This window comes from Delphinus delphis, chromosome 10 (assembly GCF_949987515.2).
Source record: "Delphinus delphis chromosome 10, mDelDel1.2, whole genome shotgun sequence".
NCBI classification, from domain to species: Eukaryota; Metazoa; Chordata; class Mammalia; order Artiodactyla; family Delphinidae; genus Delphinus; species Delphinus delphis.
In genome coordinates this window covers 20165835-20183285 of record NC_082692.2, presented here as the reverse complement: position 1 = coordinate 20183285, position 17451 = coordinate 20165835, and the positions used below count along the sequence as shown (strand labels likewise).

The 17451-nt window shown below is 45.1% G+C and overlaps 2 protein-coding genes and 1 long non-coding RNA gene across 3 annotated transcripts in view; 2 read left to right on the top strand and 1 right to left on the bottom strand.

The window, feature by feature from the left end:
* LOC132432776 (uncharacterized) overlaps nucleotides 1-11356 on the top strand; it is a 58327-nt gene extending 46971 nt beyond the window's left edge. The window contains exon 3 of the long non-coding RNA XR_009520978.1: nucleotides 10945-11356. This is a non-coding gene — a long non-coding RNA (uncharacterized lncRNA). The remainder of the gene's footprint in view (nucleotides 1-10944) is intronic.
* CARMIL1 (capping protein regulator and myosin 1 linker 1) overlaps nucleotides 1-17451 on the bottom strand; it is a 321444-nt gene that overhangs the window by 267878 nt on the left and 36115 nt on the right. The window lies entirely within an intron of this gene.
* Nucleotides 4735-5356, top strand: LOC132431790 (small ribosomal subunit protein eS12-like). The gene is given in 3 exon segments (XM_069541061.1): nucleotides 4735-4964; nucleotides 5179-5215; nucleotides 5218-5356. Coding segments are annotated over 3 exon segments (399 nt in total). The 3' UTR covers nucleotides 5350-5356.

Sequence of the window (17451 nt, the reverse complement as noted above, 5' to 3'; positions counted from 1 at the left end):
CTCTAGCAACTATTTACACAGCATTCACATTGTATTATGTATTATAAGTAATCTAGAGATGATTTAAAGTGTGCAGGAGGATATGCATATGTTATATGCAAATATATGCCATTTTATATAAGGAAGGTGAGCATCTTGGATTTCGGTATCCTCGGGGGGGTTCCGGAACCAATCCCCTCGCGGATACCGAGGGATGACTGTAAGTTCTAGAGCTGGGATTTGAACCCCGGTGAGCCCAGCCCCAAACCTGCCCTGCATCTAGAGACTCTCGGGACGGCCCGGTATCCGCGACAGCTGTAGTCAGGTTATCCGTCCAGATGAGCGTCTAGCCTGTCTGTCACCAAAAGCTGACGTGAGAAAGTCACTCTCATCCTCTCTGAACCCGAGCTTCCTCATCTGGAAATGAGATTAAATAACCTCTTCACAGAGGGAAAACCAAAGATCCAAATAAGTCTCTGGCCTAGTCTTATACATACAAAGTCATGTTCTTAGAAACAGGTCAGGGGAAACCTTAATGGTCTCATCACCTCCTGGTGTTTATATCGCGTCTGAGACATCCCCGTGCCGAAGTCTCATCCACCTTACACCTGACTTCTTCCAAGTGCAGGTTACTCGCCAGCCAATGAAGAAAAACACTTTAACTCCAGACAATTAAACTCTGTCCCATTTAATGTCCTTTCTCTGACTCTAGCTGAATACTATGCACTCATTCAGAGCAAGTCTGGATACTCAGGAAGCTCTAAATATTGGAAGATACCAGCTCCTTTGAAGAAGAGCTTCGCAACCTGTTCCACACCTGCGCCCCCCTCCACCTGTCAGGCACTATTTTCTGCTCTCCACGTTCCCTAAAGATCGCAGGCATGGACGAACAACCTCTAGCCCAAACGTCCTCAGGACCCTGGGAAGGTATTCTGTTAGGCTAAGAGGCTTAAATTCATTTAGAAAAACTGGATCTTTCTTATTACTTCCCCAACACATCGTTAACATTCTGGATTTTTAAATATGTATATAAAAGATAGACCAAAAAAAAAAAAGATAACAGGAGGTGAAGGGTTATGCTCCATCAGTACACACACCCTCCATCAGTTCCGTTCAGATGCAGCTTTTATTCTCCTCTGGCTCTGAGCACTCCTTTGACAACATTTTACCGTCCATAGCATCTTCTGCAAGTCTCACATCTCTCTAGAATCAGACAGCCTCGAGTCACACCCCAGCTACTTAACTAGCTGTGCAACCTACAGCACTACCTAAAAGCTCAGTGCCTCAATTTACTCATCTGTAAAATGGCCATAACAATAACATCAACCTCATAAAGTTCTAGTGAGGTCAAATAAGAACACCTAGTGCCTGGCACAAGTATGTAAACATTAGCTACTATCACTGCGGTTCCCCTTGACTGTCAGGCCTCTGTTTTTTGTGTACTTGCTTTTAAGACCTAAGTTCATCAGGAAACTGCCACATTGTCATACTTCTTCCTTCTGGTACTTTCCCCTTATCTTCTACGAAGGATTCCTTTATAAATACACAGTCAGAATTAAAACATCTGAGAGTTTCCTAACTTTCCTGACATCTGGAGTATGATCACTTAGCAATTCTCATTCAACATTTTTTAAGACAATAGCTCCCTTACAGTCTCTCCAGCATTCATTTTGGAGGCTGAGTCTACCGACTCACCACCTTGTACGCAGGGGGCGTTCGGATCTCTCCTCCTAGTGAGTGGCCGGTTCATGGTCTTCTGCGGATCCATCCGGTCTTTCATCTATGTGACCAATGCCCCTTGTGGTCAACGGCACACATGTTAAAGACAGATGGCTGGGGTCTGAGGTTCAATCTGAAGTTGTGGAACAAAGCTACACTAATTGGCCTATCTGGGAATTAAACCTCTGGTCTTTGGCCTTTTTAAGTATCATACATAAACCAACAGGCCCATATTCTTGGCCTCCAGACAAAAGCAATAAATTCTCATGGATTGTTCTTAGTCGTTTGTAAAGTTCTACAAGTGGAGGATCTGTCAGATAATGAATATTCTACACTCAAAATGTTGTGACAGGGCTTCCCTGGTGGCGCAGTGGTTGAGAGTCCACCTGCCGATGCAGGGGACAGGGGTTCATGCCCCGGTCCGGGAAGATCCCACATGCCGCGGAGTGGCTGGGCCCGTGGGCCATGGCCGCTGAGCCTGCGCGTCCGGGGCCTGTGCTCCGCAACGGGAGAGGCCACAACAGTGAGAGGCCCGCGTACCGCCAAAAAAAAAAAAAAAATGTTGTGACATAAACACTGGTTCAAAAATAGCAATTGTTACAAAAGACATTAAGCTACACATTGAACACTGAAGACTTTAATGGCAGTTGACTTTAGAAGTAAGGAGAAACCTTCTGCTTCTTCAGTACGGAGCTTGAAAAACAAATGACCCTCCCAAGGAAGGTCTGCCCACCTGCGTTAGTTGGGGAGAGAATCAGAGGCTCAGTCAAATTTCCATTTTAATGCTATTTAGAAAGTGGTCTCTGTGGTTAAGGCTAAAGAAAACATCTTAACAATATAAGTAATGAATCTATAAGGAGGGGAAAGTAATAAGGAACCAAACAAATAATGAAGTTGACAGTTTCCTTGAGTCTGACGACAACGCAGCCTAAATGGGCATGATGGTGGAATCTTGGAAACTGGGAAGGGAGCGTCTACAGCCAATTCTTTCTTAATAACATCACCATCACCTCCACCATCTACTGATCATGTGCCAGTAAATGACTGTGCTAAGAGTGTTCATGTCATACCTCATTCATCTTTATAAAAACCCCAATGGCAGAGATTACTGAGGTTTAACAAGGGTAAGTAACATGCACAAGGTAGCAGAGAACAGGGCTGGGACTCAAACACCAAAGCCACTCCATGCCCTTAATTACTGCCTTCCAACTAACACCAGCATCCCTGCATCTGGCCTCCCACTTCCCAGCCAGAGACAGACCCAGCTCTGAAGAGAACAGCAACTTCCATTTGGTGGCTTTACCAGTACTGGACACCATGGTCCCAAAGGCCACCGATTTGTCTACGGCCACACTGCTAGGAGCTGCTGTTCTGTTCAAGAAAGACCATCTGAAATATCTACTACCTGAATATCCACCACACAGGGAAGGATAATGAAAACTGGACAAACTCCATGATCGGAATCAAAGTAAGCCCAGAAAAGAAGCAGGCAGGTTGCATAAAAGGTAAAGGGTTTCCTGCCCCAGTATTACATTAAGAAAATAACCTCCTGGCAGGGAAAACTCCATGAATCCCGGTGAAAGGAAGCAGAGGGAGATGGAGGTGAGAAGTAGAGGGAGGTGGATGTGGGGAAAACCAAACTCCACCTTCGTATGCTAGCTAGAAGCCAGCCAGGCAAACTCAGACTCGAATGACTTCCCAAGAGGGTTCAAACAGCTAAGGAGGCGAAAACATTTTCCCCTCCCAGGCCAAGCTTAAGAGATTGTGGGTGTGTGCATGGGGGAGGTGGTAGGCCCCTATTTATAACAAGGGCAACGTCTTCATTTTCACCCCCATCAGTTGGTTGTGGTGGTTTTATATTATTTTATATTGGTGGGGGAACAAACGGGAACTTGGGTAGGAAAAAAAAAAGTCACAAAGGAAATTCTGTAGTTTGTTTTTCATTCATGGAATATACAAATTCCATCAAAACTATTACACCCCTTAGGGACCCTCTATGGGAGGAGTAATGCTGGTGGAAACTCAAATTCTGAAACAGTGGGATCACCCTGTAACTTTCAGCATAGAAAACATGTGCCGATCCGTTTCATTTTAAATAACTTTCAAAAGACAAAAATAGCACAGCCCAAGTAAGTGTGAAATCCCTTCATAACAACAACTCATTCATCAAAACAGCTGTTAAAACCCAATCAATGGGGCTTCCCTGGTGGCGCAGTGGTTGAAGAGTCCGCCTGCCGATGCAGGGCACACGGGTTTGTGCCCCGGTCCGGGAGAATCCCACATGCCATGGAGGAGCTGGGCCCGTGAGCCATGGCCGCTGGGCCTGCACGTCTGGAGCCTGTGCTCCGCAACGGGAGAGGCCAAAACAGTGAGAGGCCCACGTACCGCAAACAAAACAAAACAAACAACAACAAAAAAACCCAATCAGGGCTTCCCTGGTGAAGCAGTGGTTGGGGGTCCGCCTGCCGATGCGGGGGACGCGGGTTCGTGCCCCGGTCTGGGGGGATCCCACGTGCTGTGGAGCGGCTGGGCCCGTGAGCCATGGCCGCTGGGCCTGTGCGTCCGGGGCCTGTGCTCCGCGGGGGGAGAGGTCACAGCAGTGAGAGGCCCGCGTACCGCAAAAAAAAAAAAAAAACAAAAAAAAAAAACCCAATCAATGGCCCACTCACTTACTGGAAAAGTGCTAAATACAAAGATTTCCTCAGGATAAAACTCTCTGAACTGGTCTTCTAAAATAAGTGCAGCAATTTATATCTGCTCATAGGTAATGACATAATGGCAAAACTATTACCAAAAGTACAGACTCTCCTAATAAAAGTAGTCAAGACACAGAAAAAGGACCACCTTTTTTCTGTAAAACTAATATGTAAAGGCAGAACTACTAGAAAAATCAAGGGACTATGCCTGCCTCTATTCTCATCAGATACACAGAAAATGAGGACCATGGCTCTTTCCCTGCCGCCGCGGAGCTGCACAGAGGCGGAGGCTCGGTGCACTCAAGATTCGGTTCCACCCTTAACCCACCACCATGGCCCCATGGCTGAGGAAGGCTTTGCTGCTGGAGGTTTAATGGACGTTAATACTGCTCTGCAAGAGGTGCTGAAGACCGCCCTCATCCAGGACGGCCTAGCACATGGAATTCGCGAAGCTGCCAAAGCCTTAGACAAGCGCCAAGCCCATCTCTGCGTGCTTGCTTCCAACTGTGAGGAGCCTATGTATGTCAAGTTGGTGGAGGCCCTTTGTGCTGAGCACCAAATCAACCTGATTAAGACTGATGACCACGGGCTTCCCTGGTGGCGCAGTGGTTAGGAGTCCGCCTGCCGATGCAGGGGACGCGGGTTCATGCCCCGGTCCGGGAAGATCCCACATGCCGCGGAGCGGCTGGGCCCGTGAGCCATGGCCGCTGAGCCTGTGCGTCCGGAGCCTGTGCTCCGCAACGGGAGAGGCCACAACAGTGACAGGCCCACGTACCGCAAAAAAAAAGATTGATGACCACAAGAAACTAGGGGAATGGGTAGAGGCCTCTGTAAAACTGACAGAGAAGGAAAACCCCGTAAAGTGGCTGGTTGCAGCTGTGTGGTGGTTAAGGACTATGGCAAAGAGTCTCAGGCCAAGGATGTCATCGAGGAGTACTTCAAACGCAAGAAATGATCAAATTAAAAAACTGGGTTCTTGTTCCTCATATCTGGTTTTTTATTTGGGGCAGGGAAGTAAGGTCCCTGTTAATGAAGGACAAAAGATATTCATTGCAAAATAACTGGCAGCATGCTATCTGTCTCCTGGTTTCTAAGTGAAAGGCTATTCTCCCAACCAGTAAGTAACTTCAGTGTTGGCAAGTAGAAGAGCACAGCAAAGACAGGCTTACAGTAAGGTATTGTTGACAGTCAGGGCTTCTTGGGTGTGGACATTTATCACAACTACGACAAGGCCAGCCTAGAACCTAGAGAAATGGGTTGAGGCTAGTCAAGCGTGGGTGTCAATAACTTAAAATCCTAAAGCTGGATTGGATTTAGGCTGTGGGACACTAGGAGGTACATGAAGTCCAGGTGCATTTATGCACGTGCCCATTAGGGAAGGTCAGGGTGCCTTAACCTTTATTTACCTAAATATTAGGCACAGAAACAAGACGTGCTTCTATGTATTCTATTCCCTCTAGAATCTCAGTAGGGAGACGTAATGGTGACCCATGTACTTCAAGCCTGGATCGAGTTGGGTTCGTTGGTATGAGTATGAAATGTTGAGCCAGGTAGGACTAATGGAAGTCTTAAAACTGCAATCCCTTGTAAATTGCCAACTGGGGTGCCTTGAGTTTCTCTCCCCTGGTTTGCCAGTCTTACTATACAGTTACAGGACACACGTGAAGGGAAAGTGAATTGTTTGCTTTTTTTTTTTTTTTTTTTTTTTTTTGGCGGTATATGGGCCTCTCACTGCCGTGGCCTCTCCCCTTGCGGAACACAGGCTCCGGACGCGCAGGCTCAGCGGCCATGGCTCACGGGCCCAGCCGCTCCGCGGCATGTGGGATCTTCCCGGACCGGGGCACAAACCCGTGTCCCCTGCATCAGCAGGCGGACTCTCAACCGCTGCGCCACCAGGGAAGCCCTCACTTTGCTTTTAATTCTAATTCCTTTATATCATCGTTGGCTTAACATTTTGAGTCCCTACACTGTATTTGGTGCTGTTTGAGTCTGTTGATGCAGTGGAAAAAGCATATTTTTGTTTGAAAAAAAGAAAAGAAAATGAGGACAGTGATTTGACAACCCTTGCAAAATAGTCTCCCAGGGGACAAAAGTCCTGGGGACAGAACGCATCAGTGTACAGCCACAGCCAGTGGGGTACCCTCCTATCACGTTAAACACTACTGAGTATTTGTAACTATAATAACCTTCTTTACACACGAAGACCTTGTGGTTAAAGAAGTGTTTTTTAATATCTTTACTGAGTCAAAATATTAGTCACCAAATGAAAGTTTTCAAAAACTCTTCACTACATCATGTCCACTCTGAGCAAATAACACTCTTTCTTACAAGCACATTTTCGAGTATTTTGTTTCACAGTGGAACAAAGGAATCACTCACTGGGCTGTCCTCATTCGCGGCTGGCCTCATTCAGTTCACTTGAAGAACCTCTGACCCATCACCACCACGATCGCCCCCCCCCCCCCACCGCCTTGTGTTTTCTCTATGGCACCTTTCAGAGAACAACTCCACTCAGTTCAAATGTCAATGATGCCATTATGGGCATGGAACCTTTTAGAGGATGTTGGCTGCTTATACCATTGTGTGACTGGACAACTGACTTGACATTCAGTTTTTCAGAGGTGGTCCAGATCTCAGTTTCCTTCCAGCTTCCTTAAAATAGAGGTGAGATCATCAAGGTCAGAAGAAAGGTGCCCAGTTACTATAATACCAATGAATAAACAGAAACGTAAAAAGTAAAGAAATTAAGACCCTTAGCTCGTGAATGTTATTTGGATTTAAATAGTTGTGGAGAAATGAGACCGAGTGCAAATATACTGGAGTGAATATACTGGACACTGAGCCATCAGTACCTGAATCTTGAACGGATATATGGTTGACTCACAGCAAGACATTCATTAACTCAGAAGTGGAAATGCATAATGAGGAGGTAGAGAGATGTATTTGAATAGCTCTACATTTTTTTAAAGGCATAAATCATGATAAGCATTTGTCTCTTTAAACTTTATGACATCATAATCCAGCACAATGACTGCCTTTACAAAGAGCACTTCACTTACTAGAGCAGGCATACAGTTTATTTAAACATGATATTTTTTACATCCAATCTATACGCTGTCTTTTAAAGGGCAACTGTACCAACACTACAAATCTGTTAGTGAACGAACAGAATTTTAAAAAGGCAACTCTAAATGACTCCTGAGTCTGAGGAAGATACAGATATTAAAGTTTATATCTATACATTGCTCCTAAAAGGATGCATCTAAAACAGTGATTGAAATAAATCTTTTCTGGAACACAGCTGGGCATAACTTGACAAACACTGAAATAGGTGCTCTGTTAACTGATTGTTTCGGTTGACTCATTCAGATAGGCAATGTTTACTGAGTGCCTACCAGATACCGTGCACTATGAAAGGGGCTTGAGGGTATAAAAATGGAATGAGAGTAGTTTTTTACTCTTAATAAAAACCAATAATAATAATACTAGATTGAAAATATAAATAATAATCAATAGGACTTAAGCATAGGTGCTTTCATGAGTGATTCACATGCATTAACTCATTTATCCTAAAAACAATCCTAGGAGATAACCATTTTACAGGTGACAGAGCTGAAGCACAGAAAGGTTAAGTGACTTGTCCAATGTCACACAGCGTGGAGCCAGTACAGCACGGGTTTGAACCCAGGCCACCTGGGACTACAGTCCACACTCCTCACCATCATGTTGTACTAAGTTGCTCACAGGCTGATGGGAAGGTGGCTGCATCTGGAAAGGCTTCCTAGAGAAACACACATAGGAGCCGAGTCCTGAAGGATGAGGTGGATGGAACGGGGAGAGGGAGGCATTTCGGTCAGAGGTTAATGCTACCTAAGAGCATAGAGGCAAGAAACCTCTTCTCATCCACAGAGCAAGTAGTTGCTAAAGCTGGGACTAAGGATGCACACAACAAGGGGCAGGAGACGTGGCTGGAGAGGGAAGCAGGGGTCAGAGAACAACACCTGAAACCTATGGGCGGGAAGTGGGTGAGTGAAGGGTTTTTCCTCCTGGGAATACCGAGGATGGGTGGAAGGGGGGTGAACTAGGAAGCGAGGAGGCAAGTTGAGAAGCAATTCAAGAGAAAAGTGATGAGGATCTAATGGAGGTGGTGGGAACGGTCAAGCGACCAACGATCATAGCAACACGACAGCATGGAGATCCGCCAGGAATGAATAATTTAGACATGCACCATCTTCATGTAAAAGATGTGCATATCTTCCATATAACATGACTTTAATTACCTGTAGGTGATGTGGAAACCTAGAGATCATAAACAAAAATACAGATGCCAACACGAGGCGAGGGAAAGAGCACTGCATATGAACCCACGGAGCACGGCTTCAGCCCCCGCTCTGCCACCACAGCGGGGTGACTGCGACAGCCCACGTGGCCACTCGCTGCTCACTTCTCTGTAATCAGCCTAGAAATGAGCTATACGTCTCCTGCTCATTGAGTCTCTGCCCGCCATTTCTCAGCTGGAGGCGTGTCAGAATCAGTAAAATGCTTCATCCTACTTCTCTATTAGCTTATTTTCAACAAGTGTTTACAACAAACACAGCTTCACAAAAATCACACAGATTAAAAATAAGAGTACAACCACACTCAGAAAATAGATCTCTTTAACAGACATTGCATCAAAATGGAAATGCCTAATGACACTGTCTAGAACGTGGAACGTACAGAGACCTCATGTCACCTTCATAATTTAACACATCCTTATCATTTAAAGCCAGGAACCCAGAGTTATTATATATTCCTTATAACAAAATCAAATCGATAGAACTGTGTGCTTTCCAGGATTTCTGAGGATTGGCCGCTCACCTATAGAGAAGGCCTGAGTAATAATACAAGAACCAGAAGCACAAGTTGCGATGCAAATTGCAATTTAAAAAACAAACACATTCAGACCGTGGCATATGGTTCACAGAGACAAGCGTTCTTATACGACAACCCACATGTGATGGGGAAATGAATGTCAAAGACAGGAAAGCTGAGTTTACCTTCCAGACCAGCCCTGACTTGTATGACCTCAGGAAGTCTCTTAACCTATGTGTGACTCAGTTTCCTCATTTGTAAAGATGGGATACTTATAGGTGTTTCACTTCTTTTTTTAAACCCACAGTTAAATAAGTTTGGCAAATACTGCGTACTTGGGCTTCCCTGGTGACGCAGTGGTTGAGAGTCTGCCTGCCGATGCAGGGGACACGGGTTCGTGCCCCGGTCTGGGAAGATCCCACATGCCGCGGAGCGGCTGCGCCCGTGAGCCGTGGCCGCTGAGCCTGCGCGTCCGGAGCCTGTGCTCCGCAACGGGAGAGGCCACAACAGTGAGAGGCCCATGTACCGCAAAAAAAAAAAAAAAAAAAAAAAAATACTGCGTACTTTACTAATCCTCTGGAAGACGCGCAAAACACATTCAATATTAAAGGCTCTGACAAGTTCTGCCATCAAGAAACCTCTTTCTTTAAACTTGTTTGACCAAATAAAGTTCTAGTCATTTAACACTTTGGAACCTTGGCATTCCAAGAGACAAAGCATAGCAAACAGCAGGGAAGGGGTCTTTCCACAAAGCTCAGCTTTCCTGGGTGAGGACCTCATCCTCCGCTACTCAGAAAGGTTTCCTCCCATGTAGCAGGATCAAGGCACAGGCAGCGGAGGGGGTACCACACAGTCTCTCCAACTGAAATACTGCCTCTCTCTCCAGGGCAGTGTTTCCAAAGACCCCAGTTAGGACTCTTGCTTGGGTCACATGTCCACCTCCTGGACTAATCGCTGTGGTCAAGGGACTAGGGCACAGGGACCAGCAGGCACAGAAGCACAGGACAATGACGCAATAAATATTTGCAAACAAATGAATAAACTGGGAAAGGGCTGCTGGGCTGGGCAGACAAACAGCAGATTGCCAGTTCAACCACTACCTAGGCTTTTATGATTATTATGACTGAAAATTTTAGCGCTGAGAGTCCTGGCAACAGAGGCAAAAAGCAAACACAGTGTTATTTTAACTAACTGATTTTTTAAAAGGAAGCAGGTTAAGTTTTTTAAATGAGAAAAGTTTGGTTTTCCTGGCACTAGATGCTAACAGCAATTTAGCGTAGAAGCTATTCACTCAAAAATATCATTCACGGGTCCTTAAGGGAGCACAGAATAGGAAAATGGACTGATTATTCCTTTAACCAAAAAATGTGGACATGTCCTTCACACTCAGCTTCTCATATCAACTTTTGCTAAAAGACAAACATTAAAAATTAAAGACACTTCTTCAGGGTGCTTCTTCCGGGTGGGTCCAGCCAGATAGTTTTCTAGAAATCTAGTAACAAAGAGGACTCTATTCTGACTACCTGGGGGACAGTCCTCTGGGTCCTGCCAGGCGGTGAGGCAGAAAAGAAAGAGTAAAGGCCGCAGGGTTGGACAGACGACCAACGTTGTCGGCTTCTGGCCTCCACTGATTAGCTTTGGAAAATGGTTGAAGGATTTTAAGCAGAGAATGAAACGCTTGGATTTTTCATTTCAGAAAGCCACTGGGGCAGCTGTGCAGACAGAGGATCAGAGTGAGGCCACAGGCCATGGGGCCAGTAGTTAAAAGGCTGCTGAAGTTTGCCTGGAGAGCCGGTGATGACAGCCTGAACGAAATTTTAATGGGACTTAGTGCCCACAAAATCTCCTTAGTCTACGACAGGTCAGCCTCACTCGTGGGGCGTCTATGACAGCAGTGGTGCCCCAGGAACACACAGTCCTTCCCCAGAATATTTTGTGGAGGGCTGTTCCCCCACCCACTAATGAGGTCCTTGCATGTCGCAGAGAACAAGTGACTTCTTCACCTTTTATACTAAAACAAACAGAAGAAAAATGGTTCTGACAGCAAGAGGCTGGAGGAGGCCCAGAATGAACTGACCCCAGAGCGCGAGCAGTGGCTAACGCTTCGTTCCTCAGGGTCCTCATGGGCGGAAGAGATGCTGCCTACCTCCTCCCAGGAAGCTTGCTTCCCCTTGTTGAAGACTGATTTCCCATAGAAACAATGTTAGAATCAAACAAACTTCTTGTATAATTTATCTTGATAAACACGATTCGCTTCTGCAAAACTTTTAGCAAAATTATATTACAATAAGTTCTGTCCTCCCTCTCCTATCTAAAACACACAAACAAAAAAAAAAACCTTAAAATACAAACTAATTTAAGAGCTCAACAAAATGATAAGACTGACCAACAATCCTCGATCTTTCTAAGTCTATAATGGAGCATCTGAGCCAGTCCTTCAAAATGGCAAAGAGCCAGCACCTGAGAAGTGTTCACCTTAGGCAGCAGGTAAACCATGGCCTAGGCCATTCTAGGTCCCATCCTCACCTGTCTTCTAAAACCAAAAAGGATTTTCTGACTTGGTTACAACTTAGCAGGTCTCCCAGCCTCCAGCCTTGCCATTCTGTAAGCCCGTTACCACACTGGGGTCAAACGTAAATCTGATGTCTCCCCTTCTTTCCGTACTCCTTAAAAGGTTCTGGAAAGCCCTCCATGACTTAACTCCAAACTATACTTCAAACGTTAAATTCTTTCCCCACCTGTCACTAACTCGTAGCCTTCAAGCCTCAACTCAGGCGTCAACTTCCCAGGGGAACGTCCATCTAGCTCTGAACTAAGCCAAGGGCCAGTCTGTCATCCCACAGCACTGTGGGCACACCTCTTACTACATGATACTGAGATTATCCATTAGAGTCTGCATGTTCTTTTTGTTTTGCTTATCTTCCTACCCCTGGTAGTAGCACTGGGCCCAGCACATCACAGGCACCTCATTGGTGTTTGCTAAACTAACTACAGAATGAAACGTCTTCTCTGACTTCCCTCTCTACTCCTGACCTTCAATTTCCTGCCCTACGACTGTGTGCCTCAATGTGCACAAATGGGTTATTTTAACCACGAATCCCCAGTGCTGTATAGAATCACATACTCTTCACAAGTTCACCACTAAACAACGCATATCAAAGAATGTCTGCTAGGGGACTTCTCTGGTGGCGCGGTGGTTAAGAATCCACCTGCCAAAGCAGGGGACACGGGTTCGAGCCCTGGTCCGGGAAGATCCCACGTGCAGCGGAGCAACTAAGCCCGCGAGCCACAACTCCTGAGCCCGCGTGCCACGAGCCCGTACTCCGCAACAAGAGAAGCCACCGCAATGAGAAGCACGTGCACCACGACAAAGAGTAGCCCCCGCTCGCCACAACTAGAAAAGCCCACGCGCAGCAACAGACCCAACACATCCAAAAATTAATTATTTTTTAAAAAAGAATGTCTACTTAGATTAATAATAATGAGCTAATGCCTGGACTAGAGATTGAAACCTTCCATATATCTTCATATACACTGAACAGCCTGAACAACTCCATGGGGTAAAAGTATCCTTTCTTCTCATCGTTTTTCTCAACTGTATCTTTCAAAACACACACATGCAACAATATCTTTGAAAAATCCGGGCTGAAACAAGAAGGAATCTGTACTTAGATATGACTGAAGAGATGATCAGTTCTCTCACTGAACTTCTCCAAAAGATCCCTTATGTGTTCCATTTAAACACGTTTCCTCTTACTCATATCTTGATCTGAACACAGCAATGCTTCTTAGATGAGAAGACTTCTCACCCTGTGCTTTCGCAAGGATAATACACATTCCCGGGCTTCCCTGGTGGCGCAGTGGTTGAGAGTCTGCCTGCCGATACAGGGGACACGGGTTCATGCCCCGGTCCGGGAAAATCCCACATGCCGCGGAGCGGCTGGGCCCGTGAGCCATGGCTGCTGAGCCTGTGTGTCCGGAGCCTGCGCTCCGCAATGGGAGAGGCCACAACAGTGAGAGGCCCGCGTACCGCAAAAAAATAAAAAAATACACATTCCCAAACACATCATGTTCTGATCACTTAGGGTGAGGGTCAGGGAACCCAAATGTGTACAGAGGCCAAGGTGGTGTTGGGCCAGTCACTACCTCTTCTGATCTGTGTTAGGCACAGACATAGGCCTGATTCCAAAGTCTAAGCTCTCAAGAGCGGCTGGAACTGAGATATATGACTGAAATCTCCCAATTTGTAAATACTGGCAACCAATTTAATTTTTTTTAAACTCTGTGTACTTAAAGCACGTTAGAATAGGCTGCAGGCCGCTAGCTGGTGACATCTGCTTTCCGTCTAAGCTACCCATTGTCATTTTCAGTGGCCCACTGATTATAAACTTTTGTCTTCTCCAACATGACACAGAGATCTTTTGTGGCTGGAAATACATACGACCCTCTAAGACTGGCACCAGTTGTAGGGCCCAACACCCGATGCCCCGGGCTCCAGAACAGCTGGATTAAAGCATCCATGTTAACCAACAGGAGTTTCATCCAGCTCATCATTCCAGGAGTTTCCCCCACATTTCAGCTTAATTACCTCAACCACTGTTTCCACCAGGAGCCAGGGGAGAGGTGACAGCAAATGCAGTCTACAGGGAACTGCTCCAAAGGCCCACAGAACCCGAGATAAGTCTGGGAGAGAGAGAGAGATAATGATCCCAAGATCGTAGAGTGGAACTTGAGAGAGAATAGGTTAGGAGGCTGAGACATTTGAACTCAGAGAGATGGAACTTCTATAGGAAAGGAACAAGGCCTTCCAGGTCTAGAGGGAAGAAAAGGTCAATAAACCTCAAAATAAAAAGGAAGCTTTTAATGAAATGCCCAAAGAAGCGCCTGGTCTGTAGCTGCTTTAACGTAAGATTCACAGGACTATCTAGAGAACTCCCAGGTCCGTCTTTAAGGGCCAAGCCCAACACTGAACATCTAAAGAGTCCTTTCTGTTCTGTGAGGTACCTGCCAGTGAAACTAAACTTAAGTGCCTTGCCATGGCTCAGTCTCCTTTAAAGTACCTCATTAGGGACCTCCCTGGTCCAGTGGTTAAGACTCCGTGCTCCCAATGCAGGGGGCCCAGGTTCCATCCCTGTTCAGGGAACTAGACCCTGCATGCCGCAACTAAAGATCCCTCGTGCCACAACTAAGACCCGGCGCAGCCAAATAAATAAATATTTTTTTAAAAAAAACAAAATAAAATAAAGTACCTCACTGGTCCTTTATCCCTTGCGGACACGTCTGGCTTTATCTGGAGAAACTCACTCTGTAAGCCCTGTCCCACACTCCGCTCTCACACCTACTCTGCCCTCATAAGCTTGGCATAGAAGAAAGATCCATTTTAAACTTGGATTTAAACAGAAATTTTCTTTATTCGCTCATTTCGTCAGCTACAAATGAGGAAATCCCACCTGCCTCACAGTGGGGATGAGCTGAAATAATAAATCAATGATTCCAACCATAAACGGTGCTCAAATGTTCTTTTCTCTCCCCAAGCCCAGTCTCCCACTCCAGCCCCAGCATTGTTTTCTTTCTTTTTCCTTTTCTTTTAATTGGAGTATAGTTGATTCACAATGTTGTGTTAATTTCTGCTGTACAGCAAAGTGATTCAGTTACACATATAATATCTACATTCTTTTTTTATATTCTTTTCCATTATGGTTTGTCATAGGATACTGAATATAGTTCCCTGTGCTATACAGTAGGCCCTTGTTGTTTATCCATTCTCTATATAAAAGCTTACATCTGCTCACCCCAACCTCCCACTCCATCCCTCCCCCTCCCTCAACCCCGTCCCCCTTCAGCCCCAATGTTTTATAGTTTATGACCCAAAATGTCAAAAGTACAAAATTCTGAAATACTGACTGTACCGAACAGACGCTTGAAGTGACACACAAGTGATAAATCTCGTTTTCCTCTTGTTACTCATTTTATAAATTTGCTCAGTGACAGATTAACTAAAAACTGTCAATTCCACGAAGTTGGATGCAAAAACACAACTTAAAACACACAGTAGCCCATATCAACAGCCAGTAATAATTTTTATTGCCGCCTGTTACGCTAGTTGCCAGGAAATATTTTTTTTTAATCTTGGATGTTGTTTTAAATATGTAATAAAAGAAAATATGACCGGCTGTTGAAGCCCGTATGCTACTCCTTTTCAGGACTACAAAATGCTCATTCAGAGCTGGTTTGCACACAGCAAGGAGCCACTTGCTTCAAACACTCCCTCGTACACTGGCAAGTCCCAAACATATTTCTTGAAATTAAACCTTTCCCTGGGCTATGCGCTCATACTGCCACCAAAGGTCAACATCTTCACTTGGACGTTTCAAAGGCATCCCAAACTCAATGTGTTCTAAAGTTATGTCCTTTCGCAACCCCACCAGTCTCCCGCATCACACTGACTGAACAAGGTCGCTACCTACCCAGCTTCTCAAACTCATCACTGATTCCTCTTATTTTCCTCAACTCTCATATGCAAGTCCTACTACTTCTATATTCCAAACACATCCCGAATCTGTCCACCTCCTCTAGCAATCCTGAGACAAGCGGTTCTCAAACTTTTCCGTGCATCAGATCATCTGGAGGGCTTGATAAAACACAGATTGCTGGGTCCCGTCCCACCCCCTAGAGTTTCTGATTCAGTAGGTGTGCGATAAGGCTGAGAATGTGCATTATTACTAATAAGTTCCCAGGTGATTCTGCTGCTGCTGGTCCTGAGAACACCTTGCAGACCCATCACCCTACACCAAGTCATCATCTCTCACCTCCCTACCCAGGAACACCTAAATTACTGGTTGTCCCACTGTCTTGCCTCCCTCTAATTTATTCTCTACTTAAGAAGCCTCAGTCATCATTTTAAACATATCAGATTGTGTTATTTGAAAATAAAATCCAAACTCCTTAGTTACCACAGTGTATGTGGTCTGGCGTGGCTTCTCTGATCCATCGTGCTCTAGCCTCGGTGCCCTTTAGGTCCCCTAAAACCAAAAGCTTCCTCAGGACCTTTGCATATTCTGCTGAATCTGCCTAGAAGCCCCTTCCCCTCACTCTTCTCTCTTGACTGTTCTCTCTTTTCCTTCAGGCATTACCTTAAATGTCACCTCATAAATGTCTCATCTAACTACCCTACATAACCCCCCACCCCACTCCAAATTCCTTATCATTGCACCCTTTTTGACAGTTTTTAGCCTTGCCACAATTAATGTGTATGTATTTATTTACTTGTTTGTCTGCCTCACCGTCTAGATGGCTAGTCAAGCCATATATGTCATACTTGCTGTACACCTAGCACAGGGCCTGCTATATATACGTAGTACATACCGAATAAATTTCTATTGTATAAATGGATGGATAAATGAATGAATAACAAACCTTATAACAAGAGCAGACAATGACTTCAAATTTCTAGCTAACATAATCAAACCACCTTCCAGATTATTTGAATCCGTCTCTTTAGGACAAGTTAATTATGTTGCAAACAAGTCAAAACAATACCATATGAGAGCTGTAAGGGGTGGGAAAAATACAACTGAACACAAACCATTTCCACAAGAACAGACCCACAGCAGAACCCTGAAATCTGAAGGTAGACTGTCTTGTCCAGTACTTTTTTTTTAAGATAACTAAATATCAGCCTGCCCACCAGATGACATTTTTACAAAACATTTCCATATTAAACAACTCACGGTATATGACAATATGTCAACACGCTTTCATAGAATATATATTCCTGCGTCACATAACAGCAAATATTCAAGTTTCAACAAAGTCTCCACCACATGGTGGTGGAAACCTCATCTCAAGGCACAGCTCAGGGAACTGGTCTCCACTGATACTCAGTAATAAATCAAGCAAATGATCACAAAGCTCAAAGGAACCTGCACCCCCAACCCCCCAAATCGTGTCTGCTCTTCTCTGATCCTTGATAGAAGGCCTACTCCATGCTTGCTCATTTAGCAAATTTTTTTTGAGGAGTAAGTAAAATCATACATCACGGGCACTCACAGCAGTATCCTGCAACCACAGCGCCACTGATATATTCCTCCTAGAGTCTGTTATCACTTTTCTGCTTATAACCCTCTGATAGCTCCCAGGGGCCTTCAAGGAAAACTCTATACATTCCTCAGTGTGACACGTGAGTCCTTCCTGACCTGCTTTT